The 26,486-nt window shown below is 39.3% G+C and overlaps 2 protein-coding genes across 5 annotated transcripts; one reads left to right on the top strand and one right to left on the bottom strand.

The window, feature by feature from the left end:
• The first annotated feature begins 12,811 nt into the window (after nucleotides 1-12,811).
• LOC139124912 (uncharacterized) lies at nucleotides 12,812-16,598 on the top strand. 3 transcript variants are annotated; one of them, XR_011550093.1, is made up of 4 exons: nucleotides 12,812-13,035; nucleotides 14,778-14,834; nucleotides 15,971-16,077; nucleotides 16,320-16,598. XR_011550093.1 is itself a non-coding variant. In XM_070691017.1 (4 exons), exons 1-4 carry the CDS (start codon nucleotides 13,010-13,012, stop codon nucleotides 16,488-16,490), a joined length of 357 nt encoding a protein of 118 aa, XP_070547118.1. In that variant the 5' UTR covers nucleotides 12,812-13,009; the 3' UTR covers nucleotides 16,491-16,598. The 3 variants fall into 3 exon arrangements, 2 of the variants coding, with proteins under 2 accessions (XP_070547118.1, XP_070547117.1); XM_070691017.1 differs by having other exon boundaries at nucleotides 12,812-13,031; XM_070691016.1 differs by lacking the exon at nucleotides 12,812-13,035 and adding an exon at nucleotides 13,054-13,508.
• Nucleotides 16,599-19,897: 3,299 nt separating this feature from the next.
• LOC139124850 (small ribosomal subunit protein eS27) lies at nucleotides 19,898-26,486 on the bottom strand. Of its 2 annotated transcripts, none has more exons than XM_070690957.1 (4): nucleotides 26,349-26,486; nucleotides 24,371-24,479; nucleotides 21,416-21,526; nucleotides 19,898-20,231 (listed from the first exon to the last, which is right to left on the bottom strand). In XM_070690957.1, the coding sequence occupies exons 1-4, from the start codon at nucleotides 26,352-26,354 to the stop codon at nucleotides 20,203-20,205; spliced, it is 255 nt and encodes an 84-aa protein (XP_070547058.1). In that variant the 5' UTR covers nucleotides 26,355-26,486; the 3' UTR covers nucleotides 19,898-20,202. The 2 variants fall into 2 exon arrangements, with proteins under 2 accessions (XP_070547058.1, XP_070547059.1); XM_070690958.1 differs by lacking the exon at nucleotides 26,349-26,486 and adding an exon at nucleotides 25,796-25,928.

Below are 26,486 nucleotides of genomic sequence, written 5' to 3'. Positions count from 1 at the left end.
TTGAAACTTTCTGGATAACCTTTCCATTTTATCAGATAATATTTCTTTCCTCTAATTTTTTTCGTCTTCAAAATTCGTTCTACTCTGTACAGCTCGTCCGAAAGGGCGCTCTGAAGTTCATCAGAATAGAAAGTGCCAAGTATTTCCTCTCCATTCAGATCTTTTATTTTGTAAACTGGTGGCGTTCCTAGTCCAGCTGCGTACACAACTTTTGAAACCACGAAAATCTCCTCTGTCCAATTTGGTAAATACCCTTTCTTAAAAGTGGTCTTGTATTTTGTAATTCGGACACGTTTCTCCCGGCTTGAATTCAGGGTTGGCTCCCCCGGCTGCCAACTCAGGACCGAATAGTGTATAAAATGCCTGCCAATCGTTCTCCTCTGTTACGTCCCTGGGTTTCATTTTGATACTTCCGTGTACGGTGTTATTGTAATTCTCAAGAAGGTGGGGTAGAATAGAAAGCCAGGAACGTGTCTGTTTATATGTAAAGTATTTCCACATCATCGTCTTAAGCGTCCGATTAAAACGTTCAACGACGCTAGCTTTTTTGTCACTGTAGGTGTGAAACCAGTGAATTCCCACCTCCTGGAGCCACCCTGCATTTTTCGATTCGTAAATTCCCGCCCCTCATCTGTCTGAAGTTTGTCGGGCCTTCTCCCAGATTTCTTAATCACATCTTGTAGCGCCTGTAACGTATCATCGGCCGTTTTTGACTGTATTGGCCTAGCCCAGGCATATTTACTGAGTACATCGATTACTGTTAGCATGTATCGAATGTTATGATTCTCTTTTGCGAATGCTGCAGGGAATTCCACAAGGTCTGCTTGCCACTGTGAGTCTATCGATGTTACAAAAACGCGTCGGCCGCCCGTAGCATGAGAACGAGGTACGGTTTATGTAGATTATAAGTTAGCTGAGTTTTTAACCAGTCCTTCACCTCTTTCTTAGTGACGTGGAGTCCGCTGGCCGTGCTGCGTCATACAATTTTTGTACACCTCCAAAACCAGTTTTCAGGTTGTAATATAATTCTCTAAGAGTACCTTCGGCTTCCATAATTGCTATATTATACGAATAATTTTATGTCGTACGGATTCCGTAAACGAAATACTAGTTTACTGAATGGCCTACTTTTCAATTGCTTGATTAGGCCCACGGCTTCCTGTTCTGACACCTCCATTCCATATTCTTTTATAATAGTTTTGTTGTCTATCTTGTTCGGTGTGTAAAATAGTACTAACATCTGTATGTTTTCCCTGAATGGTTTACTAATACTAGTATATTGTTGAGTCAGAACCCAGACAGATAATCCGTCGTGCCTTGCGCTGAAACCAAGTTGGACTAAAACGTTACTGCGCTTCTTCATATCTTTGGACGAGGCGCAGTCGTCGAGGATTATTAAAGTGTTCGTGCCGGCCCATTCTTTATGCACGAAGGCTAGTGTATCATCCACTGCATCGAGTCCGACTGGAAATATAAACACATTATCATCGGTGAAAATGAATCTTCTATTATACGCTTTATTATTCATGAATGTTGGGCAAATGAATATCACATATTCGAATTTCCTTAAGTACGGACCGGTGAGGAGGTCCAACATAAATTCTGTTTTGCCAGAATATGTCGGTCCAGTTATAATCATGTTGAATGGTGGGGTTACGTATATTGACATTTCCTCTGGATCTATATACTGTAAATTAATGAATCTCTTCTAGTTCTTTTAAGTTACTGGTTCGAGTTAGATGAAACCCAGTCACATCGACAGCATCTGAATGAACTATATAGTTAGTGACTTTATTCCAGTACCTACAATAGTAATGAATATTGCTAAAGATAACAAACCAATTTTACCATATTCGTGAATAGGGTCTGCAGATGCTGCCCGTTCTGGGGAGGGGAGGGGAGGCCCCCGAGTCGTGTCATTGTGAGGTGACTCTCCGGGCTCGTCCTGCCACTTCACGGGATCCGCCTCCCCCTCCATCTCGTGTACAGCACTTTCTCGAACTTCCGTGTTTATATCACCGTTCACCCCGAAGGACATAGATTCTGTTGCGTATTGTAATTCATTATTATAACCCGAGATTGCCGGGCCCGAAAGAATGACCATCTCAGATGGCAAGAGAAGTAAATTGGGTGAAACTGCCATATCAAGTTTGACACCAGTATTCATTATTGTGTCTTGATATCGCCTATAACTGATTACTTTGTCGGTATTGCGAATTTCATCTTCGAGGAGAACGCCGAATTCTTTTCGGACTTGCTCTGCACTGCCAGTATCGCCCACAATGGTACTGCGAATATTTGCTTGTGCGCCGAGTATGCAATATACGTAGGCTTCAAGGCTTTCATTGAGGCGAGCGAGACCGGCCTTTGTTAGTCCCGAGTCTCCTGTCAGAGGAATGAAACTATTGTATTGTCCCTCCGATCCATCATTTCGGAAGAAATAGTAGTGCGGTCGTCTTTGTCGGGACAGTACATGTTTTTTCTTTCCAAAAATGGTATGTGTATAGAAAACGCCTCCGTCGGCGGAGAGGAAAAAGTCCCGACCGTTGTATATCGCTTTTGGCTGTCGAACAGGCCCACGATTAGTGTAATATTCATATCCATAACCAAGACCTTTATTTTGACCTTTTCGATAACGAAAGTCGGACTTCGTTGGACTTATATTTCCAAATTCTGTACATAGAAGTTCATATTGGACGAGATTGTACGGATTGTCGCCCGCTTTGAAGGTGGGGAGGGGTCGTCTGGAAGTGCAACGCCCATTTCGTGAAGGATCCGACGTATTGTAAAGTATACATGGAAACGGCAGAATGATCGTATTTGTGGAGGAAATTTCTTATCAAAGAGATGGGCGAATGATATACCACAACCAGTAGTGCTACACCATACAGCGAAATTCAGTTGCTGGTCCCAATATTTCATATGCGGACTGCCCAGCCAGACATTACTTTCTTTCGCTGATCGATGAGTGATTACGTTATCTTTGAACACATCCCGAGGATGAAAAGTAAATTTATCTGTCGGCGTTACATATATTTCTAAGTCCATGAGAATAGGTTTTATTCCCCCGTCCGGTTTGGAAGGGGGGGTATCAGCATGCTGTACTGTCGGTACGCTCGTCTTATTCAATTGAAAAGCAACTGGGAATAAGTCTGTACTCATTATTCGTGTTTCTATATACAGATAGATTTAAATGGAGGAGAATTTTCTCGGAATCCCTGTCGGAACGATTTCTTTAGGGGTACTAACATTCCAGACTATGTTAATACTTTATTTCGGATTCAGGTTTAAACGAATTTTTTATTTTTTACTAAGAATAGATAACATACTGCAAACAATGGAGAATTTAATAAAGTCATCGGCAGCGGCAAATATGGCAGCGCCCTACCGGAACGGTTCCGAAGGGGCTTCGGCACCTTCAGCGCCTTCGGACAATAATCAATCCATAATAGAGACAAAACGTGAAAAAATACTCTGTGTCATCGCAAGTGGTCAAAGCAAGTTATTTTTGGTAAGGATATTACAGTTGCTGACGTAGAAAAATGGAAAGATGAAACGGTGGTTAAAGCCTTCAAAATGTACGAAGCGAAATACAGTTCTCTTATAAGTGATACCATCACTCAAAGTTTCATAGATCTAGGAGCCCGCGCAATAAGTCAGGTAGTTCCAATCGATGATGGGGATAACTATGCCACTGATCTTAAAAAGGATTTTATTCTAAACAGTGAAATAAAACGATTATCAGGACGGATAGCGTACACGTGGGGGCCCGTGATTGCTCTAATTTCCACCGGTTTAATTACGGGTAAACATTTAAATTTTAAAAAATCGGGTTTAATATAGTACCTGAAATAAATGGATTCAACTTCGCCGACTCAGCAAACGGCTCCGCCAGGGACTCCGTCAGGGACGACCCCCACACCGCAAACGACTCCGCCGACTCCGACACAGCGCAACATAGAGAAAGTGACGTTACCGCCGAAGCATCCAGGGAGAGTTGCTGCGGGCAAGAATTAGCGGAATGGAACAGGCAAAACAGGGAGAAGAAACTAAAAGCAATGGAGGGGGAGGGGATAGCGATGCGGTAGCGACAAACTGTATAAGCCTACCGCCTACAATGAAAGAACAGTGTGATAGCTCACGCGATAATAAATGGTATAATAAATGTTATCTTGTTTTAGGAATTGTGGGAGTTTCATTGACTGCATTAGGACTATATTGGGGGCGTGCTCGACATATTTGTCCCGTTCGGAAAGATCCTCCCCAGAAAGCGAAAAAAACAGAGCCCGTAGCGGCTCCCTCCAGAACAGTTCCGACAGGGGTTCCGAGGGGAGGGGAGGGGGAGGGGGAGGGGGAGGGGGAGGGGGGACCCAGCTCCTCTACATTGTATGAGATGGATTAACTCCCCATATTTTTTATTTTTATTTTTTATTTTATATACTAGTCAGCAATCATGGATATTAAAAAGTTGTAAACACAATGTACGATGGTATTGTAATCGCAGGACTTGCGATGGGATATCTTATGATCTCCAGCAAATTTCTGAAAATGGATTTGGCGATCCAAGTCGACCAAATTTGACTCGATTGGCAAAATTAGGCAGTGCGACTGCTGCCGCGGTTGCGACCAAAGATCTCCTTGAACAGAAAAATATTATTCCTGCAGAACCTTATACTGTGTAATGGGCACCTTCGGAATAATAATAATATTCATCGAACACTTATACTTAGTAATATATACAACGTACAACAATGATCATTTGGATTGAAAGCCAAACAGGTGAACCAGTCACTGTTAATTTTTACCCTTGCATTGACACGACACAGTTTACGAAGATAAGACTGCTAGAGTGCGGACTATATAATTCATGGCATAACATAACATCGACGAATAATGTAATAAAATATCAAGAAGGTGACCAACCGAAGAAGACTAAATCAATACGTCCAGGTAACTACAATATCGATACGTTAAACAAAGCAATCGGGTTGAAGCAAAAATTAATTTTGAAAAACATCTGCCGACAAACCACGTTCTTCTAACTTTGGCTAAAGATGTTAAAGTTTATTTCAATGCTACAGGTAGCTTTGCCAACGTCGTCGGCTTTTCAGATAAACCTGAGGACAACCCAGTTATAAAAAGTACTATGAGTCCGAAGAAAGTGGATTTCTTAACAGTCACTAAATATATAGTTCATTCAGATGTAGTCGATGTTACTGGAAATTATGTTTCATTTGGTTCGGGTGCCTCCGGAGGATACATACAGGGGAAAGTATCGAACTGTTTACAAATACTTCCCATCCGGGATACGAGAGAAATAAGTGAAAAGGTTACTTACGATTTTAAAAACGGAGCAATTTCTATGCCATTGAGAAAAGGGGGAGATTACATGAATTCAATGCTATCTGGATAACAGATCAGGATGGGAACATGATCGATTTCAATAACTGGCCAATTAGCTTTTGTATTGAATTATTGTAGTCCCGAAGCGGGCCCTACCGGTGTAACCCTATCGGAAGATAAACCATCCCACGACCAATCCTCCAGCAATATAGATCATCTCATATTTCTTTTGCTCAGGACTGGGCTGATAATAATCTGAGAATTGAACTGCCCCTTCGGAACGGCTTTGCACCGCTTCTGCTTCTTCCAGGATTTCTGCATCTGTATCTCTTAATTCTGCCGCAGCATGCGCATCCTTTGCTTGATTTTCTCTTTCCCAGTCAGCCTGTAGTAATCTTTTTTCTGACCAGACGTTGCGATCATGTTCAAATTTTTCTAATGCTTTATCATGTCGGACCTTTCTTCAATAAGAGCGTCACCATTACCGGAAAGCTTTTGTCCGATAATATTTCCTCCTGTGAATGCCGTTGCATTTAATACAGCACCGAGAACTGTCATTCCTATAGCTGAAGCCATGGTTGTGTATATTACAAGGTATTATTTTAATTTTCACTGTATATAGGTCCCTACGGAGTATGTCTGATCCAAGTGGCTTCGGTCTAGGTACAATTCGTATGCAAAATCTTGAGCTTGAAGATCTGAGTGATGTTAAAGTTAACAATAATACTAAGATGGCTGCTAATCATAATAAGGATTACGTCCTTCGTTATAAAGACCGCGAAAAATATTTCGTTTTAGCCAATGCCGCGGCGCCACCCCACGAACATGCTGTAGAATTTTCCGAACTTAAAGACATTGATGAAACTGTAATTGACGCCACAAAGGCTTCGAATGATTCTACTCCTTTTGCTCTGACATGGGATTCGGCTAGTCAGAAATTCATGCCTTATAATGTGCCGCGTAACATCTTAGATATATTGGGTAGTGAAATTGCAGGAGGTGTTGCTGAACCACCAGGAACTCCGAATGTGATTTATTTTGATAGCAATGTAAACAAATATAAATTGTTAGATTTTCGTAGTTGGCTTACTCCTACGAATCCATACATTGCACTTCTTGGTATACCGATTCACCTTAAAATTAGTCCTCTTAATACAATAATGAAGGCAGATAATACACTAAGAAGGTGGATAAACGAGGGGGAGAATTATTGCTCGTATACAGCTAGCGGAGTTCCAGTTAGATTATTTTGGGACACAACTTTAAAGAAACTGGGCTTGAAAAGTGTCGGTGACGAGGCAGCTGTTCTCACTTTACAGACAGTAAATCAACAGATGACTGATAATATGAAAATACTTCAACATGGTACAGTTCTCATTAGATGTGTAAAGTTAGCTACGGGAGATGAATTTGACGATTTGGTTGGATATTATGCTATGAAAACAGATAACAGAACAACTTGTGATATTATCATAAGTATTGATAAAGATCGGGGAGGGGAAATGAGTATTGAATGTTTTGTTGGCGGGAATAGAATAGAGAACGACTTAGGAACTACATTTGTACGTAAAGATAAAGAGGTGAACACTTTAGATATCAGTACCATTCATCTGAAACGACTCATTTGTTTGAAGTAATGGTCTTTCGTCATATTTTAAGTTCAGAGGAAATTACTAAAATTTTATCTATCGGGTGAACAAGTTCGTACCGATAGGAACTTCGTGTTCAACATCAGCTAGACTCCGCGACCGGCCGGCCGGACTGACAACGGGGTCCTTTATATAGGCTAGTTTGATGGTGATGACTCACACGGAATTTCCCGTACATGTATAAACATGTTGTGTGTGACTCAGAAGGGAATTTCCCCGCTTAGTTCAGGACAATGCACTGCTGCGCGTGCGTGAGTTCGTATATAGGTCAGGGTCATACTTTAGTTACATGGATGGTTAATTTTCCTTCGCTTCATGTAGATAAATGAATAAAATGGGGTGTAAAATTCTTACTTCATCCCAGTTGTCCACGCTTTCTTTACTACTAATACCTAAAAAGTTAAAAAGATAAATGAGTGTACCAAGTTTCACTATCAACTACAACTGTTTTCCATGACGACCGTTACTTTTATGTTAAAAGTAATTATTAGATCACCATCTCAAACTGTTGCTGTTGTGGGAAATGGATTTTTTACCCACAGTGCGCTTCAATATCATTCAGTTTGCACCCTCCCCCCACCTCTCAGCACAAGACAAAAGCTCGTTGAGGTAGCGAGAATTGCTACCATATCGCAGTACAATATCATTATACCCAGTGAAGTGACAGAGTTTGAATATTTTAACATTTATATTAGAAAACTACTTGCGTTTTCCTCACAAAATCTGATAATGTAGGAAATGCAAATGTGTTTCTTTTTGCAGTTAGATTTACTGACAAACTTTGAACTTTGATCCTTCACTTGTTTTCTATACTCTGTGATAATATTTTAGATTATCGATTTACTGCTGGTATATTTCAATCGGATCAGAAACTTATATGGTTTTGCTATTTTCAAGGTGTCTACATAATTAGCACATTGTACTTTGGTAAAATGCTCAAAAGACTTATTTGATTGCACAAGTTTTCTAAGAGACAGAGGTTGAAACAATTGCATGTTTAAATAAGCAGGACGAGTGTAGTTAATTTCGCAGCCCATATGGTTTTAAATAATGATTTCATCTGATTATAATTCAGTTCATTCAACAATACACGTTCGACAAGTTGGAAGTTTTCAAAATTGTTGAATAGGGCATTTTATGAACTATAACATCGAAAATATTACATCAAAATGTTAGTTGGCATTACACTCGGGTTTTATTGTTATAGTCAAGGCAGGAAGCTTGCATAAAGACTCGAATTTAGAAAACCTAACAATATGAAGAACACTTATAAAAAAGAAAACTGTGTTGTGTTTTTGAAGGTTTGTTGAACAATAATATTTTCACGTAATAAGGTTTTTTCATTGAGATTTGTTAGATGTCTTTTCACACAGATAGATGCGAGCAATAGACAATACCATATAAGTCATGAATCAAACCACACTCCGCCATGTGTAGTGGTAAGCTACTTTTTTCCACCTGACACAATTGGTATAAAAGATGTCATTTTTGTATTCAGAATTATCAGGTGTTGACATTTTTTCATGTTATCAGTGACGTATTTAACAGGGATATTGTAATGTATCCTTAAAGCGGCAATAGTTATTGTTTAGCTATTTTCAGAACATATTTCTTCCTACATACGTCATAACAAGCATTTACAAGTCTCTGTATTGGGTTTGGTTTTGTTTACACATGATATCAGATGGAATGGTCAGCTGAAAATGTCCCTTTATGCATTATCAGATCCTGAGTTCCTCTAGCCCAGGGCCTAGTAACCAAAAGGATCACTAGGTTTATATGTTTGTGTACTATCCGTACTTGACCTAGTGTTCCAACTGATATCTGCCTACTGGCAAAATTTGTTTACAAGTTTGCGCTACCCTGTGGCCACATGCTACACTGATATTTGCCAAACTGTGTTGAATTTTTCACTGTATTTGGCGGTATGTTACGAATGTAGCCGTCTGCAAACTTTTTTTAAATGATTGCACTATATTGTACCGCAAATTACTGTCATATATATGTAATTGCAAGCTTTGTTCATGTTTCTCGTCGAATGTTATAGCTGATATTTGCAAGATTAAACAGGTTTCTTACATGAATATCATCAAAAGATAAGCATTCAATTGCCTTCCGACGATATCACATACATGATGGTACATCGGTATGATCAAAATTGATAATTAGTTGTGTATTGCTGTTGTTGAAATATTTTCTGACAAATATTTCATCATGCATATGACCATTAACATGCAATTATCCAGACAAAATGACCAGTGTTTCCCTTTTATCTGATTCATGCAAACAATGAATCTATGGGAAAAGTCAAGCCTATGTCTAAAAGTGGCCAACGACCACGTCTTCCTAATACTCTGTATTTTATCATTGCATATTATCTGGACATGACATGATCAATGATAGCGAAGAAAACTGGTTTACCCTCACTTGTTGCTCTGATCACACAAACACGTTTTGTTTGCACTCCTATGCCAATCTTATCACATTTAAGGGGGCGCTGCACCCAACATAGCGTCTTTTGCTCAAAAATCACGGAGTCACATGTTGCGTGATAAAGAAGTGTTAATTTATGCAAATGTATGCAAATCACCCGATTTCCTGCCTTATTTGTCCTCCCAATTTCAAAATTTTCAAAGAATTTAACTCCACTCTGGCTGGGTCAAATTTTATGAAATTTTCATATTATGTTCTTTAAATGCCTATAACAAAACGACTATTTTGTTTGGCAATACAGTTCCTACTTTTTGAATAACAGGCATTTTAATTTTGATAATCATGATTTTTGTCGCTTTTTTTAATGTCAGTCTTTCAACCCTTGCCATTTTAGGATGGGATAGATAATGCAAAATAAAACAGTCGTTTTTTTTTCTACATACACTCTTCTTCTTTCAAGTAAAATATTACCTTTCAGAAAATAGCGTCAAGGTTTTGACTTAAATTAATTTTTATCATTAATACCAAAATTGGGTTTTTTTTCCCAATTATACACCCATTTTCTCTTTCCAGTAAACTACTGCTACCATACTAAACTTTAGAGTCTCTGCTCTTTGAAAATATATAGTATGAGGGGGTTTCCTTGTCATCTTTGATGAGAAATATTGCTTTGAAAAAAACTGTTGGCAACATGCAGCTCCACCTTAATATCTTGAGAGCACCATACAAAAATGGTAAACAATCTTTCTGTTTGAAGTAATACTCTGTTCAGAGTGTCTTATCTATTGTTACACATAATCTAGTATTTCTGCAAAGCCTCAGTACTGTGTAGTCAGTGCCATCTGGGTGTCTGGTGCACATAAATGGTGTCAACGTGCCATATTTCATATTCATTTTATTAACTACAGTTTAAAGTGAAACTAAAAATGCTGTGTTTTATAAGACGGACTATGCTAATTTTCCCAAATATGGCAAGCTCAAAGAAAGGTCCTGTATGCCACAAACAAATTCTCTGTATGTGTTACGTCATGAATGTGCATGTATATCATGTAAATCCTTGCATTTGTCCATCACAGTGGTGTTTACCATTGACCTAGTTCACAGATGAGGTCACATAGAAATAACTGCATTCACCAGAAGCACAATATGTCAAACTCAGAGTTACTCAAAGAGGTTGTGACCTATTGGTTACAACGTGACAGTTGGTAAACATACTAAACGACAAGTCTCCTTGAAAACATGGATACACAAATGGAGGATGCACAACAAAATATCAGGCAAAAGTAATTAAATTCTTTTTTTGCGTCCCCGCCCGCTAAGGTTTTTAAGGTTTTCATGAAAAACACACGGTGTATTTAAATAGGCAATTTTAGGACGTAACTGCTCAGCTTTTCTGAACTAAAAATTTTGTTACAATTTTTTATTTGCTGCAATCAAATTACATTGTGTTAATTTTCTTGTGTGTGTTTTTCAGCCGCTTAGACGCGTACCTTTCCCCATTTAGATTGGACGCAAAACAAAGAATTTAATTACTTTGGCCTAAGCCTGAAGCCTGCCTCAATTGTTCAAGATGGCTGAATTTTCTGACCTTCAAGAAATTGACAAAATTGTCCATGAGATCCACAAGGACTTTGTCACTTGTGTCATCAGCCAGGAATTGCTCACGAAACCAAAAGTGTTTCCATGCTATCACTCATTCTGTTAAGTTTGCAAAGAGACGGTGAAAGATTTAAACTGTCACGTTGTTAAAGAAATATTATTTTATATAGGCCGGTGAGATATTAAAAAGAGCGCTACTAATAAAGATAAGAAAACCATGTTGGTATTTTTGAACAATAAACTTGTGGCTGAAAAAGTATTATAAGTCACACGTGATAATCTTAAATACTCTCAGATTCTTCTATATCTCAGCTACATTTGGCAAAATGTAAACGGTAAACGTGTCCGTTGAGAATCAACCCATAAAGTCTCCTGTGGTGGAGGACGTCCGATGGATACGTACAATTGGGACGTACAACAACTTGAAACTATTCACCATGTCTGATATAATTAGTATACCGGAAGTGATCATAATTATCGTTACATTTCGCATATATTAATATTTTCAGAATATTTTACAGTTTTCGTACGGTGTTTACAGTATGTACAACTCTCTGTTTACGTTTGGTTCAGTTTGCAAAGAGACCATCATGGAATGTGTAGGCTAAAATGTTTCCACATAGCAATTTACACATTTTGATATAATGCTGACTAACCACTATCGTTGCTATTGCTGTTCATGTCGTCGTCGTCGTCGTTGTTGGTTTTTCTATTTTTTGTTATATTTTGTGCAGAGAGTGTCGGGGCCACAGCCATAGAGAGTCTAGTTGAGGTAAAAGCTTCCCCTTACAGCCTAAGGTCATGCACAAACCCGGTACACAAAGCACAGTCCCTCCACGCGGTGTTCACAAAGGTATGTCATCATGGTTTTTTAACCACATATAGACCCGATGTGGGCTTTTACCAGGTAACTCAACGAACCCATTGGTCGCATAACTTGGCCTTTCTGCATTAAAATGCGTCGTTTTGGTTAATTACACTCCGCGTCAGTAGTGAGCCCTCTAGTGACAGCCTTAGTGCTCAGGTTTGCCATTCTGCCTGTTTCCGTTGAGCGGTGCATTTGCCTCAGTGTGCCCCCGCCACTCCCCTTTATTTTTGCTAGTTGTCAAGCATTTCATCTTGTGAACTTTGAGCAGCTTCATCACCTATTTGCATGTATGGAATTTCTCTTTTCTCACCAAGTAGTGGCTTGCATTGTGGTTTGTCACTGGTCTTTAATTCTAACCTCTAATTTTGTATCATCTTGGACGTACATAATTTTTACCGGCTCGCCCAGGGATCACAGTTCACACTAGCAACGCTGTGTAGAGTTTGCTGAAATGTGTATTCTTTCAAGTAAAAAGCCCAAAGACTGACAGGTAACTAACAGGTCATTTATCATCAAAACGTCAGCCGTGCCACTTTGTCCGTTTATACACAAACCTGTACGGCCACTACATACACAGTAGTGGAACGGAATATTGCAATATGCTTAAACGCCATAGGCACTTTTAACCAGAAATTCAGAAAAAGAAACAGAGATATGAATGAATGAATGGATGGATGGATGGATGGATGGATGGATGAATGAATACGCGACATTGCAACACTCTTTCACGATAATGTGAAAGTATCGTCAGCGAGTGTTTTGCAATGTGACATATTCTCAGGTGGTTCGGTGCGAAGGCGTAACATTTTGTCCTAATAATCAGCCTACTCGCGTATCCAGTTCTACGAGGGTACTAACTAGCTACGTGGCAGGGCAGTATTACCGGTTACATCCCCCCCCCCCCCCCCGGTGTGGCCGATAACTCAGCCCTGCGACGTCGGCCCAGTAGCTGAGTGGGCTGTAGGGGATGGTTCTACGTACTAACAAGCCGGGTCGATAAGAATACAATTATTGAAACTAACGGGCAGTAGCATATATATTTACGGTGGTCGTGATATAAGCTTAAATGTACCTTGGACCGCACCGTATACCAGATGTGACCAAGTAGGCCCACAGCATGTTCGAGTATACATTGTCATGTAGGTAGGTATTGAAGCTCTCATAATTTGACAAGGGATAATAATTTTAACTTCACAATAATCCAGATACCTAAAATATGAAGTTGACTGTTACTTACGTAAAATACCTGCTCTCCCTGCTCCATGACTCCTCCCGGCCATGACTGGCAGTGCCGTGTATATTTCAAAGTGGGCGCCATGTTTACGTTGAGGTCACAGTCCGGAAAGAATGACGTCATCATAAACGAAACCTGAAAAGTTCGTTGACATTGACAGCGTCGCCCGGAGGTTCTCGTCAGAACATGAAAATGTTCTGGAACTTACACCATAGAAATGGAAATTTTTGAACAGCGTTTTTGCACTTTTCAACTCACTGTGCATCTGTCGTTCATCCTGGTGACGTGCTCATAGTTTGGCGGAACTAAGCGAAAGAAATGAAACTAAATTTCCATTTGGATATAACATTCGCCAGTTTATTCATCATCTTTCTCGTTCACCGTAAGTAAATTTTCGTATTCGAAAAATCAAGTTGCTACACATACACGAAGAACTCGCAAACACATCCCATTTCTGCTTTTTGTGCAGATATTGTTAGAATCTTGGAGACAAGAAACTTTGTGCATGAAAAATTCCTCTGCTGCTGGCGGCAAGGACAAATTATATTAGGATACATAGCTTGAAGACGAATAACTCGCGATTTGGCACGTTACAAGACTTTCACGTGACTCCGCCAAAGCGAATTCATTGGTCTGGCTGGACTCGTACGCATGGTGTATAGTTTCTATATTTATACGAATACGAATGTATATACTATGGCAACAACACTCGGTACGGTGTTTTCTTCTGTAATTTATTTCATCTCGATTTGTGGCAAGGGGGAGAGGAATAGGAATTCGAACATCCTCATCGAATTTATGAACGACCCGCGTCTCACGCGCGTGCGCGCACATGTCTGCTTTCACAACTGCCGATACCCGTTTACGAAAAAGTAACCTTTTTCTTTCGTTCCATGACGCTCTCCGGTGAAAATATTAATGTTAAAAAACACAAAAATGCCCATCAAAAAGGAAAAGTTAAACAATGAAAGAACCATGCTGGCATGCAAAATCTCTTTATGGAGTTTAATTAAAATGTCGTAAATCGCATAACTATTTTCTGCGACAAGATATTGGATATAAACTTGAAAATTACTTCGGTATCTTTACGGTTCTCTGCCCTCCCCATCTTATCGTTTAAGCAGTGATATTGTGAGCAGAATGCGATGTATATGATCATCACCACGGATCGTTAGTGTTTCCTCGGGTCGGGGTTCAGTTTTGACAAGGATGTCTCTCAGAATGTTTATATTTGCTGTATTCTACGATCTGTTTGTCTCGAAATACGTGGGACCTTGGGGAGAATTTGTAATTAAATTCGGCGCTTTCGGTCGCTGTTTACTTTTGTTTTCGTTTTGTTATTTTCACCATTTGTTGAATACGTTGATTCATGTACTGACTAAACGTTTCCATAGCTGATAATATAGCTTTGTCAATATCAGCGAATTTCTGTGGCAAGATGGTGTTTTAACAAATTCACCGGAATTGCCAAAACTTTACGATAATAACAATAATGTACCCCCTCCCGGCCCATAATGGACTCAATTGCAGCAAACTTTGCACTCCATAATGTACTCGGCTTCGACTCGTACATTATGTTGTGCAAAGTTTGCTTTCATCCATTGTGGTCCAGGAGGGGGTACATTATTGCATAATTATATTTTACTTCCAGATGTGAATACTAAATCTATCCAGGTAGAAAACAGATGGCGGGAACACGCCGTTGCAGGTTAGTGCTACCGATGACATAACGCACCGTCATGAGTGCCCAGGTATACGCAGGGTGTGATGAACTCTACTTTCTCTGGTCAAAATTACCCAAATGGCAAATGTGTTGCCGTTTTTGATTGGTCTATCCGAAAATATGAAAATCAACAAATGTTCCCGCCCGACCTACCCTATTTTCTGAATGTGTATTAAAGGGAGGGGGTCGTCGCATCTGCGGCTCTGCGCATGGCACCAATGCGACCGGTCAGTTTCTATTCATAACATATCCGAACATCCCATGTCCATAGCCAAATTTCCTTTAAATGGTGGCCGAAGCAGCTTCAAAAGCTTATTTGACAAGTCTTGCCATGGTTGGAAAGATGTAAAACTCATTAACTATATGAAATGAACACGCATAAAATGCTGAATTTGCATCACATTTGCTCGACATTCATCACCAATTACTGAGGCAATTACAGAGGCAATTTTTATAAACAAGAAATACGCGCAGTCGCAGGCGGCGCGACTCAATCCCTTTAAACTGCTCTCATTGTATTGGTTCCCCAAATATACATTAATTTGCACTTGCGGAATCAAAGAAGTACTAACAAAAGGCAATCAATCATCTGTCTGCCTATCCCTTGCCGGTGATACTCTGGGACTCTCCACATATAAGTCTGATAAAAATGTATGTAGGTACAGATTTTATGGGAGAAAGGACGATAAGACCTATGTACCGGTACAATTGGCGTATTTTTTATACGTTCTCATTTGTTCAAAACATCTTTCAGTTTCTCGTTGTAATCAACAGAGTCATGTAAAATGCCTAGTGTTCAACACATTGGCAATTGCCTGTACACGTTTAATGTCCATGTTTTACCGATGACAGCTGATGTTTAGACCAGAGTAGAATTCATTCGCCAATAATAACATTGACATTATACACAAATTGTTGTGTTTATAGGGCCAATATATTTTATTTAAATGCTTTAGGGGAAAGAACAGGAAAATATACGAGTCTCTCTTTCCAGAGCAAATGTTATCAAACCTGAGCTAGCCTGGATGTACATATTGCATTAGATTACACATAGCATAGTTAGCCGTGTTCAAAACATAGAGCAACTTAGTAATGGCTGTCAATTCTGCATTTTTATGCAGATACATTCCATCATCGCATCGCCAAACGACACGCTGATTACAACGAACTCTGGCACAGCGAATCACACCCGGGACATGGCAGAACACACGGTCACACGGGACACGCTGTAAGTTTCTAACATAAAAAAAGAGATTTGGAAGTACCCTGGATTTGTCATCATTTTGCAGATGTAAATGGTGGTAAAATGTTCGAAGAATCAACATCATAACTGAGTTGACACACCAGAAAATAATTGTTTCTGATTGGGAACATTACTTAGATACCAGAGTCAGTGTAAGAGAGAGAGAGAGAGAGAGAGGTGATCTGTTGTTCTGCATTACATAAATCGAATTGTTGTCTGTCTTTCAGAACAAAATAGAAACTCCCGAACCTGAGACTGGTGGATCGTCTGGTGGGTTGCCTGGCTATGCTATTGCTCTTGTCACCGTTGGTGGCGTTATCTTTCTCCTGACATCAGTCATACTTGGAGTGCTGATATACGTGAGGCTGATTAAAATCCCGTGCTGGAAATATGATTAATTTTTGATTTCAAGAAATTGTATTTGATGTCATAGACACCGAACTTTGCAACAGATCACATCAATATCTCTTTTTACCTCTTGAAATGAAATCGATAATGAATATTAAGCTTGCCTGCTTAAAGTGTCTGTGTTTTGATGTCATTTGTGACTTCAATAAATCTCACCAGACATAAAATGGCACTGGTTGATTGAAACCCAGAGAGTTACACATTCCGCACCGATGTAATACATGGTCACTGACAAGTTTAACTCACAGATCCCTATATCTCTCTTTGATGTTGAAATTGTGCCAAAATAAGTTTTTCTGAACTTCAACATTTTTTAAAAGTCGATAGCCTATCTAATGTGTGACACGCTTCCAACAACTCTGCAACATGGCTAAAAGAGTCTGTGGACAAAAATTACCCATCTGATTGGCAATAGGTGACGAGCAGGAATTCACGTCTTCAAATCTGCCTTACTTGTTCTGGGAAAAATAGACAGTCAGCCATGATTACTTGCTGAAAGTCAGCAGCACATCTGCTGTAGTAACCAACAACCCAATATGATTGAATGACGCTCACAGCGAAGACTTAACCCATTCACCACCATGGTTTGTTCCAATCCTATTGTTTAGCATGGTAAAGTTGACTTCTATGGTGGGAAATGGGGGAGGTGAGTTACTTTTTGTCTAGATTACAGTACAGCGAGTCTTTCCAGCTTGCAATAAGCAAGCACACACACACACACACACACAGTCGATTTGCCAATTTCAGATGCTGATAATTCAAACTTTTCTCAATCACAATGAATATCTTTTTTGCTAAATTAAAAACCTGCTGATTGCAGTGAAAATATTAAAGTGCTGACAAAGCATGCAGCTAGTTCAAAGTGTTTTACAGTACTTCTCTCAGCCAGTCACAAGATGCTGACGTGTCTTTGACCAGTTATTCAGAAATTCATTGTCAGAAGCAGAATGTAAGGGGCAGTTGAATAGAATGTTTCTTATATTGAATATCTTCATTTGTTCGATGCTTGGGTGTTTGGAAAACCTCCTCCAAATTATGGCATCAGGCTTGAAGTGTTGAGCCAAGTCTTGAAAATGACAATACATGACGTATTCACACATTCTATGGACCTGTAAAGCTGGCATGGTTCACAACAGCTAATGCCAGAGCCTCTCAGGCCCCTGTCAGGTCCTAGACTGAAAGAGCCATCGCTCAATAGAGCGCCCTCAAGCGACCGATCTTTCAGTCTAGTCAGGTTCCGTCTCCAATTTCTACTGCTTTTGCTGACGAAGTATACACTGTGTGTAGCCAGCAGTAGGCTTTGGGTAGGGGACAAGACTAGCGCCCAAGCATTCTTATACTATCGATAATTGCTTGAGGTGGTGAGTGTCAGATATTGGGCACAAAAGAGGGAAGGCTTGTGTCTTCTTATAGTTACTATTCTCAATCAATTCTAGGAGATAATATTAAATTCCACTCACATGTAATACACAATGCACGGTAGTTTTCATTAAAGCACATTATATCACATAGTAAATTTTTTCGGAGCTAAAATTTTATGTGGATTCATTATCGTTGTGGAATATTCATTCTATCTCACATCTTCCATTGCATACCTCACTTGTGCATATTGGTTAGTAAATTGAGTTTAGTTTTGCAGACATAGCTGGACAGACTGGAAGCTGCAGCTATTCTTGACAGTTTAACTAACACTAAACCCACCCCAGAAATTTTCCTTCACGATGTCGTGTTTCATGTCAACACACTTGACAGCTAATATTGATCCAATACACACCCATGGTACATCAAAGCAAACCTGGAACACGATAGCAATGTCACCAGTGTTGAGAACAGATACTTTCACAACAAGTCATCGTAGATGACACAGTCCCCACTTGTTAATGGGTACTTTGATTACAAGTCCTCACAGAGGATAGAGTCCTCTTCATGAATTTGGTCTGTGATGTCCTTTTACTAAGTTTGAATAAAATTGGTGAATAAAATCGGTTGAGACTTGCCCTAGTTTTGGCTAAGGACATGAAAAAATTGTAACAAAATGGCTGCCATGCAGCCATATTGGATCATATCATGAAACAAATTGACTTACATAGGTATGACATAGGTTAATGTCCTTGTACCAACTTTGAATAAAATCGGTTGAGATATGCCTGAGTTATGGCTCTGTACATGAAAAAATCATAACAAAATGGCCACACGGCAGCCATATTGGATCATATCACAAAACAAATTGACGTGCTATGTATGACATAAGTCAATCTCCTTGTACTAACTTTGAATAAATTTGCTTGATACATGTCTGAGTTATGGTTCCATGTACATGAAAAAAACGTAACAAAATGGCCACACAGCGACCATATTGGATCATTTCACAAAACAAATCAATGTGCATATATATTACATAGGTCGATGTCCTTGAACCAACTTTGAATAAAATCGGTTGAGATATGCCAGAGTTATGGCTCTGTACTTGAAAAAATCGTAACAAAATGGCCGCCTGGCGGCCATATTGCATTGTATCAAAAACCAAATTGACGTGCATGTCTATGACATTGGTCAATGTCCTTGTACCAACTGTGAATAAAATCGGTACAAACATGTCGGAGTTATGGCTCTGTACATGAAAAAATCATAACAAAATGGCCGCCTGGCGGCCATATTGGATCGTATCACAAAACAGATCAACGTGCATATGTATTACATAGGTCATGTCCTTGTACCAACTTTGAATAAAATCAGTTGAGATATGCCTGAGTTATGGCTCTGTACATGAAAAAATCGTAATAAAATGGCCGCCTGGCGGCCATATTGGATCGTATCACAAAACAAATCAACGTGCATATGTATGACATAGGTCAATGTCCTTGTACCAAATTTGAATAAAATCGGTTTAGATATGCCTGAGTTATGGCTCTGTACATGAAAAAATCGTAATAAAATGGCCGCCTGGCGGCCATATTGGATCGTATCAAAAAACAAATCAACGTGCATATGTATGACATATGAAGTAATCTATGTACTAAGTTTGAATGAAATCGCTCCAGGCGTATCTGAGATATCTGCGTGAACGGACGGACGCACGCACGCACGGACATGACCAAACCTATAAGTCCCCCCGGACGGTGTCCGTGGGGACTAATAACAGTTAGATACAGGCTTGGGAAGAACACTTTTGGAAATATTCTATTACACACCAGGGTTTAACCCTTGTTACCAACCATCCCAAACACTGATATACAGGGAACTGAACAACAAACACTAAAATTGCTGATGTGTATGTTTTATGAATTCTGCAACCCCACATCTCACTGTCTTTGTACCGAGTAGTTGTACAGTTGTTCCACAGAGAAGTGAGTTGAAAACATGCACACACTCGTTCCAAAAACCAACAAGAACACAATTTTGAGCAAGGATAGTTGCAGTTTTTATTGTTCCATGGTTTCTCAAGATTTCTCTGTAAATGAAAAAAAATATAACAGATGCAATAGGCTCTCAAAGAAACTCTAATAATTTGAAACTTTATTCTGGGTATACTGCATAAAGTTCACAAATATAAATGGTGGTTGAGAAGAGACAATTTCAGAAAACTCTCCATGAAAATATACTTGTCTTTGGCAGAGCTGATGTTGAAGGTTGGTTGGAAATCCAGTTCACAAATGTTCGTTGACACAGCATCTATCCCTGCTTCTTCTTAACAATGACACTCTAATGAGCCTTCCTTCTGAACGAACAACCTGGAATGGACAAACAATTTGGTATATGTCAATTACTTTGCACTCCCACAATAGCTCTGACTGTGATTGAAGCCTTGTTTTTATCTAGAGCATCACATTTTGGAAATTGGCCCTTCCAAAGATATAAAGAAATTTTTTTTTGTACCTGTGTTTTTTGGTACAGATTTTAAAAGAAAAGAAAAGAGGGGTTGCATGGAGGGAGCACACTCAAACATCATGATAAACTGTTCCTCTTGCAGACATTTGGCAATAATAATAAAACATGACATCAAATCCCTCACAGCATTAGTTTTTTTTATATTCTGTACGTTTGACCATATTGGCAAGTCTCTGTTTTTATATTCTAGTAATAATTAATTCCCTGACACAGTGACAAGGGCAATGTTGTCATACCCTGTATCTTAAAATGTATGTTATTTCTGAAGTATTTAGCTGGCAGAGTTTAGTATCTAAGGTTCACCTTGTTTGCACTTAATTATGAAATCTGCATCCCGCAAATTTACAAATAACATAGCCTTTTTCGACAGGTAATAAGTGCACCAACTAAATCTCTACCTGAATAATTTCTAAGATTACAGTATCGGTAATTTTCCTACAGGTACAGTCATTATCTATTCCCCAAACAAGGGATTACAAGCTCAAGTTAGGTGACCATTTGCCCAATGCAAGGAGGGCAAATAGTCTTCTGCTTCAAGAGCACACAGTCCTTTGTTTAGGGTACAATGTTTTCATTACATGTCTCTCTTACAGTTTTCACACAATATTTTGGGGCTTATTTGCATAATTTAACTTAATTATTTGCATAATTTTCTAAACACATTATTTTCTAGGTAAACACATAATTTCATCATTTTCAAAATCCCTAAATTGATAAGTTGAAAATACTTCCGGTTGACTGGCCCTGCTAGGTGAATGAACATTGCATTAATCTTAGGGTCATCCATAAACAATGTTGCTATGGAAACACAGCTGCCAACAAAACAGTTGTGCTTCTGTTGATTGCAAGACTGCCATTGGTATAGACACACAAACAGTTACACAAAATTAGAAGGGTCATGTATGATGATGTGCAGCAATCAGGAGTCTCAAAGAAAATCTTTTTCTATGATGTAACTCCTCTTTCTTTGTTGTATGAATATCAAACTGACAAGTGTCTTATTTGATATCTGGATAAACGTTCTCACCTTCCGTAAGCCTTGCTCTGCCTCCTGTGGGTTGACAAAGTACAGTTGAACATCCTACGCAGAGTACCACAGTCTGTGCATGGCTAAACACTGTGGTGATTTTGTAACAACCTGCAAAATGAAAAGTATTATTTTTGTGATAATAAGCACGCAATTCAACATTTCCTGAACTGAAGCTAGGGTACACTCTGCATGCAGAGTTGTGACCAAATCTTGTAATCCTGTTTTTATTTCCTATGATGCAGGTGCTTTTTCTACAGAAACAAAGTTAATCAAGTGATCGAAGCAATAAACCATTATTATCATTAAAGGGCAACTTGAGGACGTTCACTGGTTCTGTTGTTGTCCTATCAGGGTTCTCTACAAGGGGAATTTTAGAGCTGGGTCACCACTCTGTTTTTGGGCGCAATCTATTCATATGTTAATAACTGTACAACAGAACACATTTTTACAGTAAAAGAACATGAAAATTATGCATTATTATGTGAATTTGCCATGCCTTTATTCTCCAAGCTGTGGAGAACCACTGCCTAGGTGTGAATCAATCAAGGGAAATGAACAACCAACTGCACTTGCTGAAATCTGTTTGAATTGCAACTATTACTTGTATGCAAAAATTATCTTGCTCTGACGACAATATTGCAAAAAATGCACTATTAATGAAGACACAAATATTTCTTTACTAATACTAATAAACATACAAGGATGTCAGATATTTACAGCTTTAGTCAGCTCATTTCACAAATTGCATTTTTCTCAAAACTAAGCCTGCACTGAAGTGCAGATACAACACACTACCAAATATACTGTGATATATGACACACAATGCATAGATTTCAATGCGCTGAGATGACAGTGTCTGTCTGTCTGTGCAGTGTCTATGTTTTGTTTGCATGTAAGGTGGTCAGAGTACACACTATGGACTGCGCAGAAAGTCCGCCACTCAAAGCTCATCTTTGGAAAAATGCCAAAACAGACGTCAAAGAAATCAATACAATAAGGGAACTACAATCTGAATATCTCTGGTATGGAATGGAAACTGATTTTTCTCTACCATCATCTCTGTTTTGTGTCGGAGACATGAACCTGATCCAACTTGCTCAATATGGCTAAAGCCCACATTAATATTTCTCACCAGGTACAACAGTTAAGGTAAAATATGAGACACAACAACCTACATGTGTACAGAGTCGATTCTCTGCAATGGCAAAGACATACTATCATCAAGGTGACAGGGGACCCTGTTCACAAAGAACTGGGGTAAGCAACTGGTGTATTTGGAATTCATGTAAGACTGGTCTAACGATTTCAAGTGAAACTAGCTTGACCCTACAGTAGTAGCTCCTATAAGGACAGTGTAGTTACTCCTATGAATAATTCCCCGCGTCCATGTCTGTCCCTGTAAATTTAAAGGTAGGGGACTGGATCCCAGGGTTCAAGTTTGATCTAGTCTGTAAGAGGATTATGGAGGTGTAATAGTCTTTTGTTTTCAATTGAAATTGTAATCTAGTAAGTAAATAAACTGACACCTGAACCATGCCTTTAAAATTCCCCTATCCATTTCAGGAAACCTCAAATTCCCTGTCTGTCCCTGTAAGCCGAAAATTCCCAATCTGTCACTGTACGCCTAAAATTCCTCTGTCAGCCGTGCAAACCTGGAATTCCCGTCTGTCCTAGACTTGGTTCAAGTCGGTGAATTTTAAAAAAATAAAATCATTTATAATAGTTTCTCTTGTGTCTCTCCTATTTCGTACAAACCTATTCGGAATTTGGCAGCTCAGGCTCTCGCCAGGTTTTCCCAGCGATTGAATGCGTCACTTTTGAGTCTGCGCAGTAGTGAGTTAGTTTCTGCCGGATTCACCGACTTGGACTTCTTGCAAAGTACAGGCGGTGAGACGGACTGAGTACACAGTGACGTAGAGCAAATACAAAATGATTGACAGCCCCCACCATATTCTGGCCGATAAGAAGAACGCATGCTAATAAACCTCTGCAGGCATTAAAAAGTTTGTTGTCATCTCCGTGCAAAGCTAGACATCGAGTACGTTTTATATCTGGGCGAATAATGGCATCAAGTTCGTACATCAACCACGTTTTACAACTGATCGGTCGACCATCGCTAATCATGCGAGATTACCAAAGAAAGCTTGTTGAGAGTTACATTGAGGGAAAAGATGTGTTCGTCTGCGCACCAACCGGCAGCGGAAAATCACTGACATACGAAGTCGCCCCACATTGTTTTGATTTCCATCGCTTTGGGCACGTAAGAGAACAAGCTACAACTGTAAGGACGGTGTCTTTTTCCATCCTTGAATAACCGGCGACGATTTTCGCATTTTGCAACATGGGCCCCACAAACAACACAGATATTTTCACGCGTTTTTGGTGATACAACAGAGGTCGTGCTGACTTTTGTGGGAGTGATCGCACTCGACATTTTGTCAACAACGCCATGTGAGTTTTATGCACGTCTCGTTTGGGTCAATTGGTAACTCCTCCCAATGTGTAAAATTTAGTGATGTCATCTTCTAAACGTCATCTCATGAATAATTTATAGCAACGCAGATCGTGCAAGAAAGCCAAGTCTGTGATTCCGGGTGAAACTCCGCTGTATAGCGTTCACTCCACTCATCGCGTTCACCCTACTCATCGCGTCCACTCACGCGCGCGTTTCACATGAAAGCAGAATACAAATCGTTGCGTTCACTCCACTCAAACATTCACAAATCACAGACTTGAACCAAGTCTACGTCTGTCCCTGTAAACCTCAAATCCCTATCTGTGCCTACAAACCTCTGATCCTGTTCTGATATCCACTAACACCAATCCCTGCTGTGTTGGATTTGTAACAGAAAATTCACTCACTGTATTCATTTCACAGTTGGAAACTGTTGAAAGCTGAAGATAAGTAAAGCCATGATTAACAGGATAATGCCTGTTAAGTGTCATACATACCTGGACATTTGACATCCATGAAATATGAATTAGGACTCTGTACAAGACGCTTCTTCTTGTGTCTTCTCTTCTCAAGCTCAGGGCTTGGATGAAGTAAATCTCTCGCGAGCTGAAACGGTGAAAAAAGAAATAAAATCAATATGCTACAACACAATGCTGAAAGAGAGATATTGTAACGTAAAGTATGTACAACCAATCAACAATCTGTAACTGGTCACTGCAACCAGCATAAGCAAGATCAAGTCCATTACGGAGGGCTTGAAATTGATCAACAAGTTCAGGACAATCTTCTGAAACTCATATGCACCTCGTGGACAGATATTCAGACACTAAATTTTTTACAAATCTGTGCTGATCTACCACTTGTGTAGGTCAATTAAATAAAGAAAGGGTAGATTTTTGAAAATCCTTCACTCAATTTTCCTCTGCAAAAATAACCAGAGTATGACAGCCATTTTGGATTTCAGTATCAGTAAATGTTAGGTAATTTGTTTCTATGGTACCAAACTTAGCACGGTAACACCTGATTTTTTTGCTTTTTTTGGTAAGAGAATGATTAAAAGTTTAGTTGAGGAAACTCTGAGCGAAAGTTGGTCTTTCACTTTTGAGGCATGTAATGAAGTAAACACTGGAAATGAAATTCCACAAATAAATGCTTATTAAACTTCAGTCAAACATAAAAGTTGGGCTATCCATAATCTTACACCTCAAAACAACAAGACTCGTACAGTTGTCTGTCAAATCTGGCCTACGTATGCTAGAAAATTGGTCTATATTTCAAACCAAGACTGACAAAAGGTCTGCGTAAGAGCATAACAAGGACACAATTGATACATACAACTGCAGGATAATTTGTTGGAAGCAGTTCAATAAAAGGACTAAAAATAGGTATGACATTTGCTTTGTATACAAGGAATGTCGTAGCCTTTCAAGTTTGAAGTTTGCAAGTTTTTGCACCATTTTTGCAAGGACATGATGAATTTTACAAAATAATAACAATCCTAATAATCTACTACTGTAAATTTGAAAAGTTTTGTTGGGAACTGGATTTCCTTACACATGTGGCAAAGGTGCTTTCAGTTTACCTGGTTCATATGAAATGGGGGTTGAAAAGAAAATAATGGTGCACACAAAATTAAGAAACAAAATTTCAACCATAGAGGTGTGTGATCTCCAAGCTTCAACATGTGATCAAACATTTACATTCCAGCAACCCTACGACAGTTACAATAATTATCAAAATAATGAATACTTCTAGCATTACAATCATGTGTGAAAAGTTGTTTGTAAACAACACGAACAAAATGAAACCACCTGCGCACAGCATTGTGACGCATGCAACTTTGCACGCAACAGAACTTCGTAAAGATAATCTCGCGGCAAGTCCTTATCAAATTGTCTCGGTTTCCGAAATATAATACTTACTGGCATGGTGTTTAAATGATTCTACCAATGTCTGATAGCGCGTATCCGTGATTTGACGTAAGACTACAGCAGACCCAGTTCTCTAGAATTTGCGATGAAATGTTTTGATTGCACAACCTGTTGTAAATCTTTGCGCATGCTCAAAGGTTAAATCCCGCTGACGGCCGCAAGCAGCATATTTTGACAATATGTAATTTCGCAATACGGCGCGGTAAAATCGTCAACTTGTTTGGCGGTATTTCCCTGTGAGTCTTCAACGCATCAACTGAAGCCTGAATCTCGCATAAGAATCCTCAAACGAAGAGCATGCTTCCGATGTAAACACTACGATCGGACACAACATGTTATCCAACATGGCGGACTCCATCGACACCCTGATTTATTCATTCCAACGGTAGACATTTTTTCATCGTACGCGATATTGAAGATGAAGGTGAAAACAAAAATGACCGATTACGCTTTCTAAGTGTTTAAAGGCCTAACCTCGAGGCAAAAATGGCAGAAAATGATAACATGTTGCAAAATATTGGGTTATACTTTCGTGCATACTTACAGGCATGATGGCTATGCTATCAGTGTAGCGAAAAAGAGGTTGAATCACGTGACCAGTGTTTCTCCTCGGGTTTCAAAGACTGTAATGCAGGGACACGACTTTAACCCCTATGATTGAGTACAGATTATGATATCACAA

The sequence above is a fragment of the Ptychodera flava genome, assembly GCF_041260155.1.
Source record: "Ptychodera flava strain L36383 chromosome 23 unlocalized genomic scaffold, AS_Pfla_20210202 Scaffold_24__1_contigs__length_23054250_pilon, whole genome shotgun sequence".
NCBI classification, from domain to species: Eukaryota; Metazoa; Hemichordata; class Enteropneusta; family Ptychoderidae; genus Ptychodera; species Ptychodera flava.
This window is presented reverse-complemented; position numbering and strand designations above follow the sequence as displayed.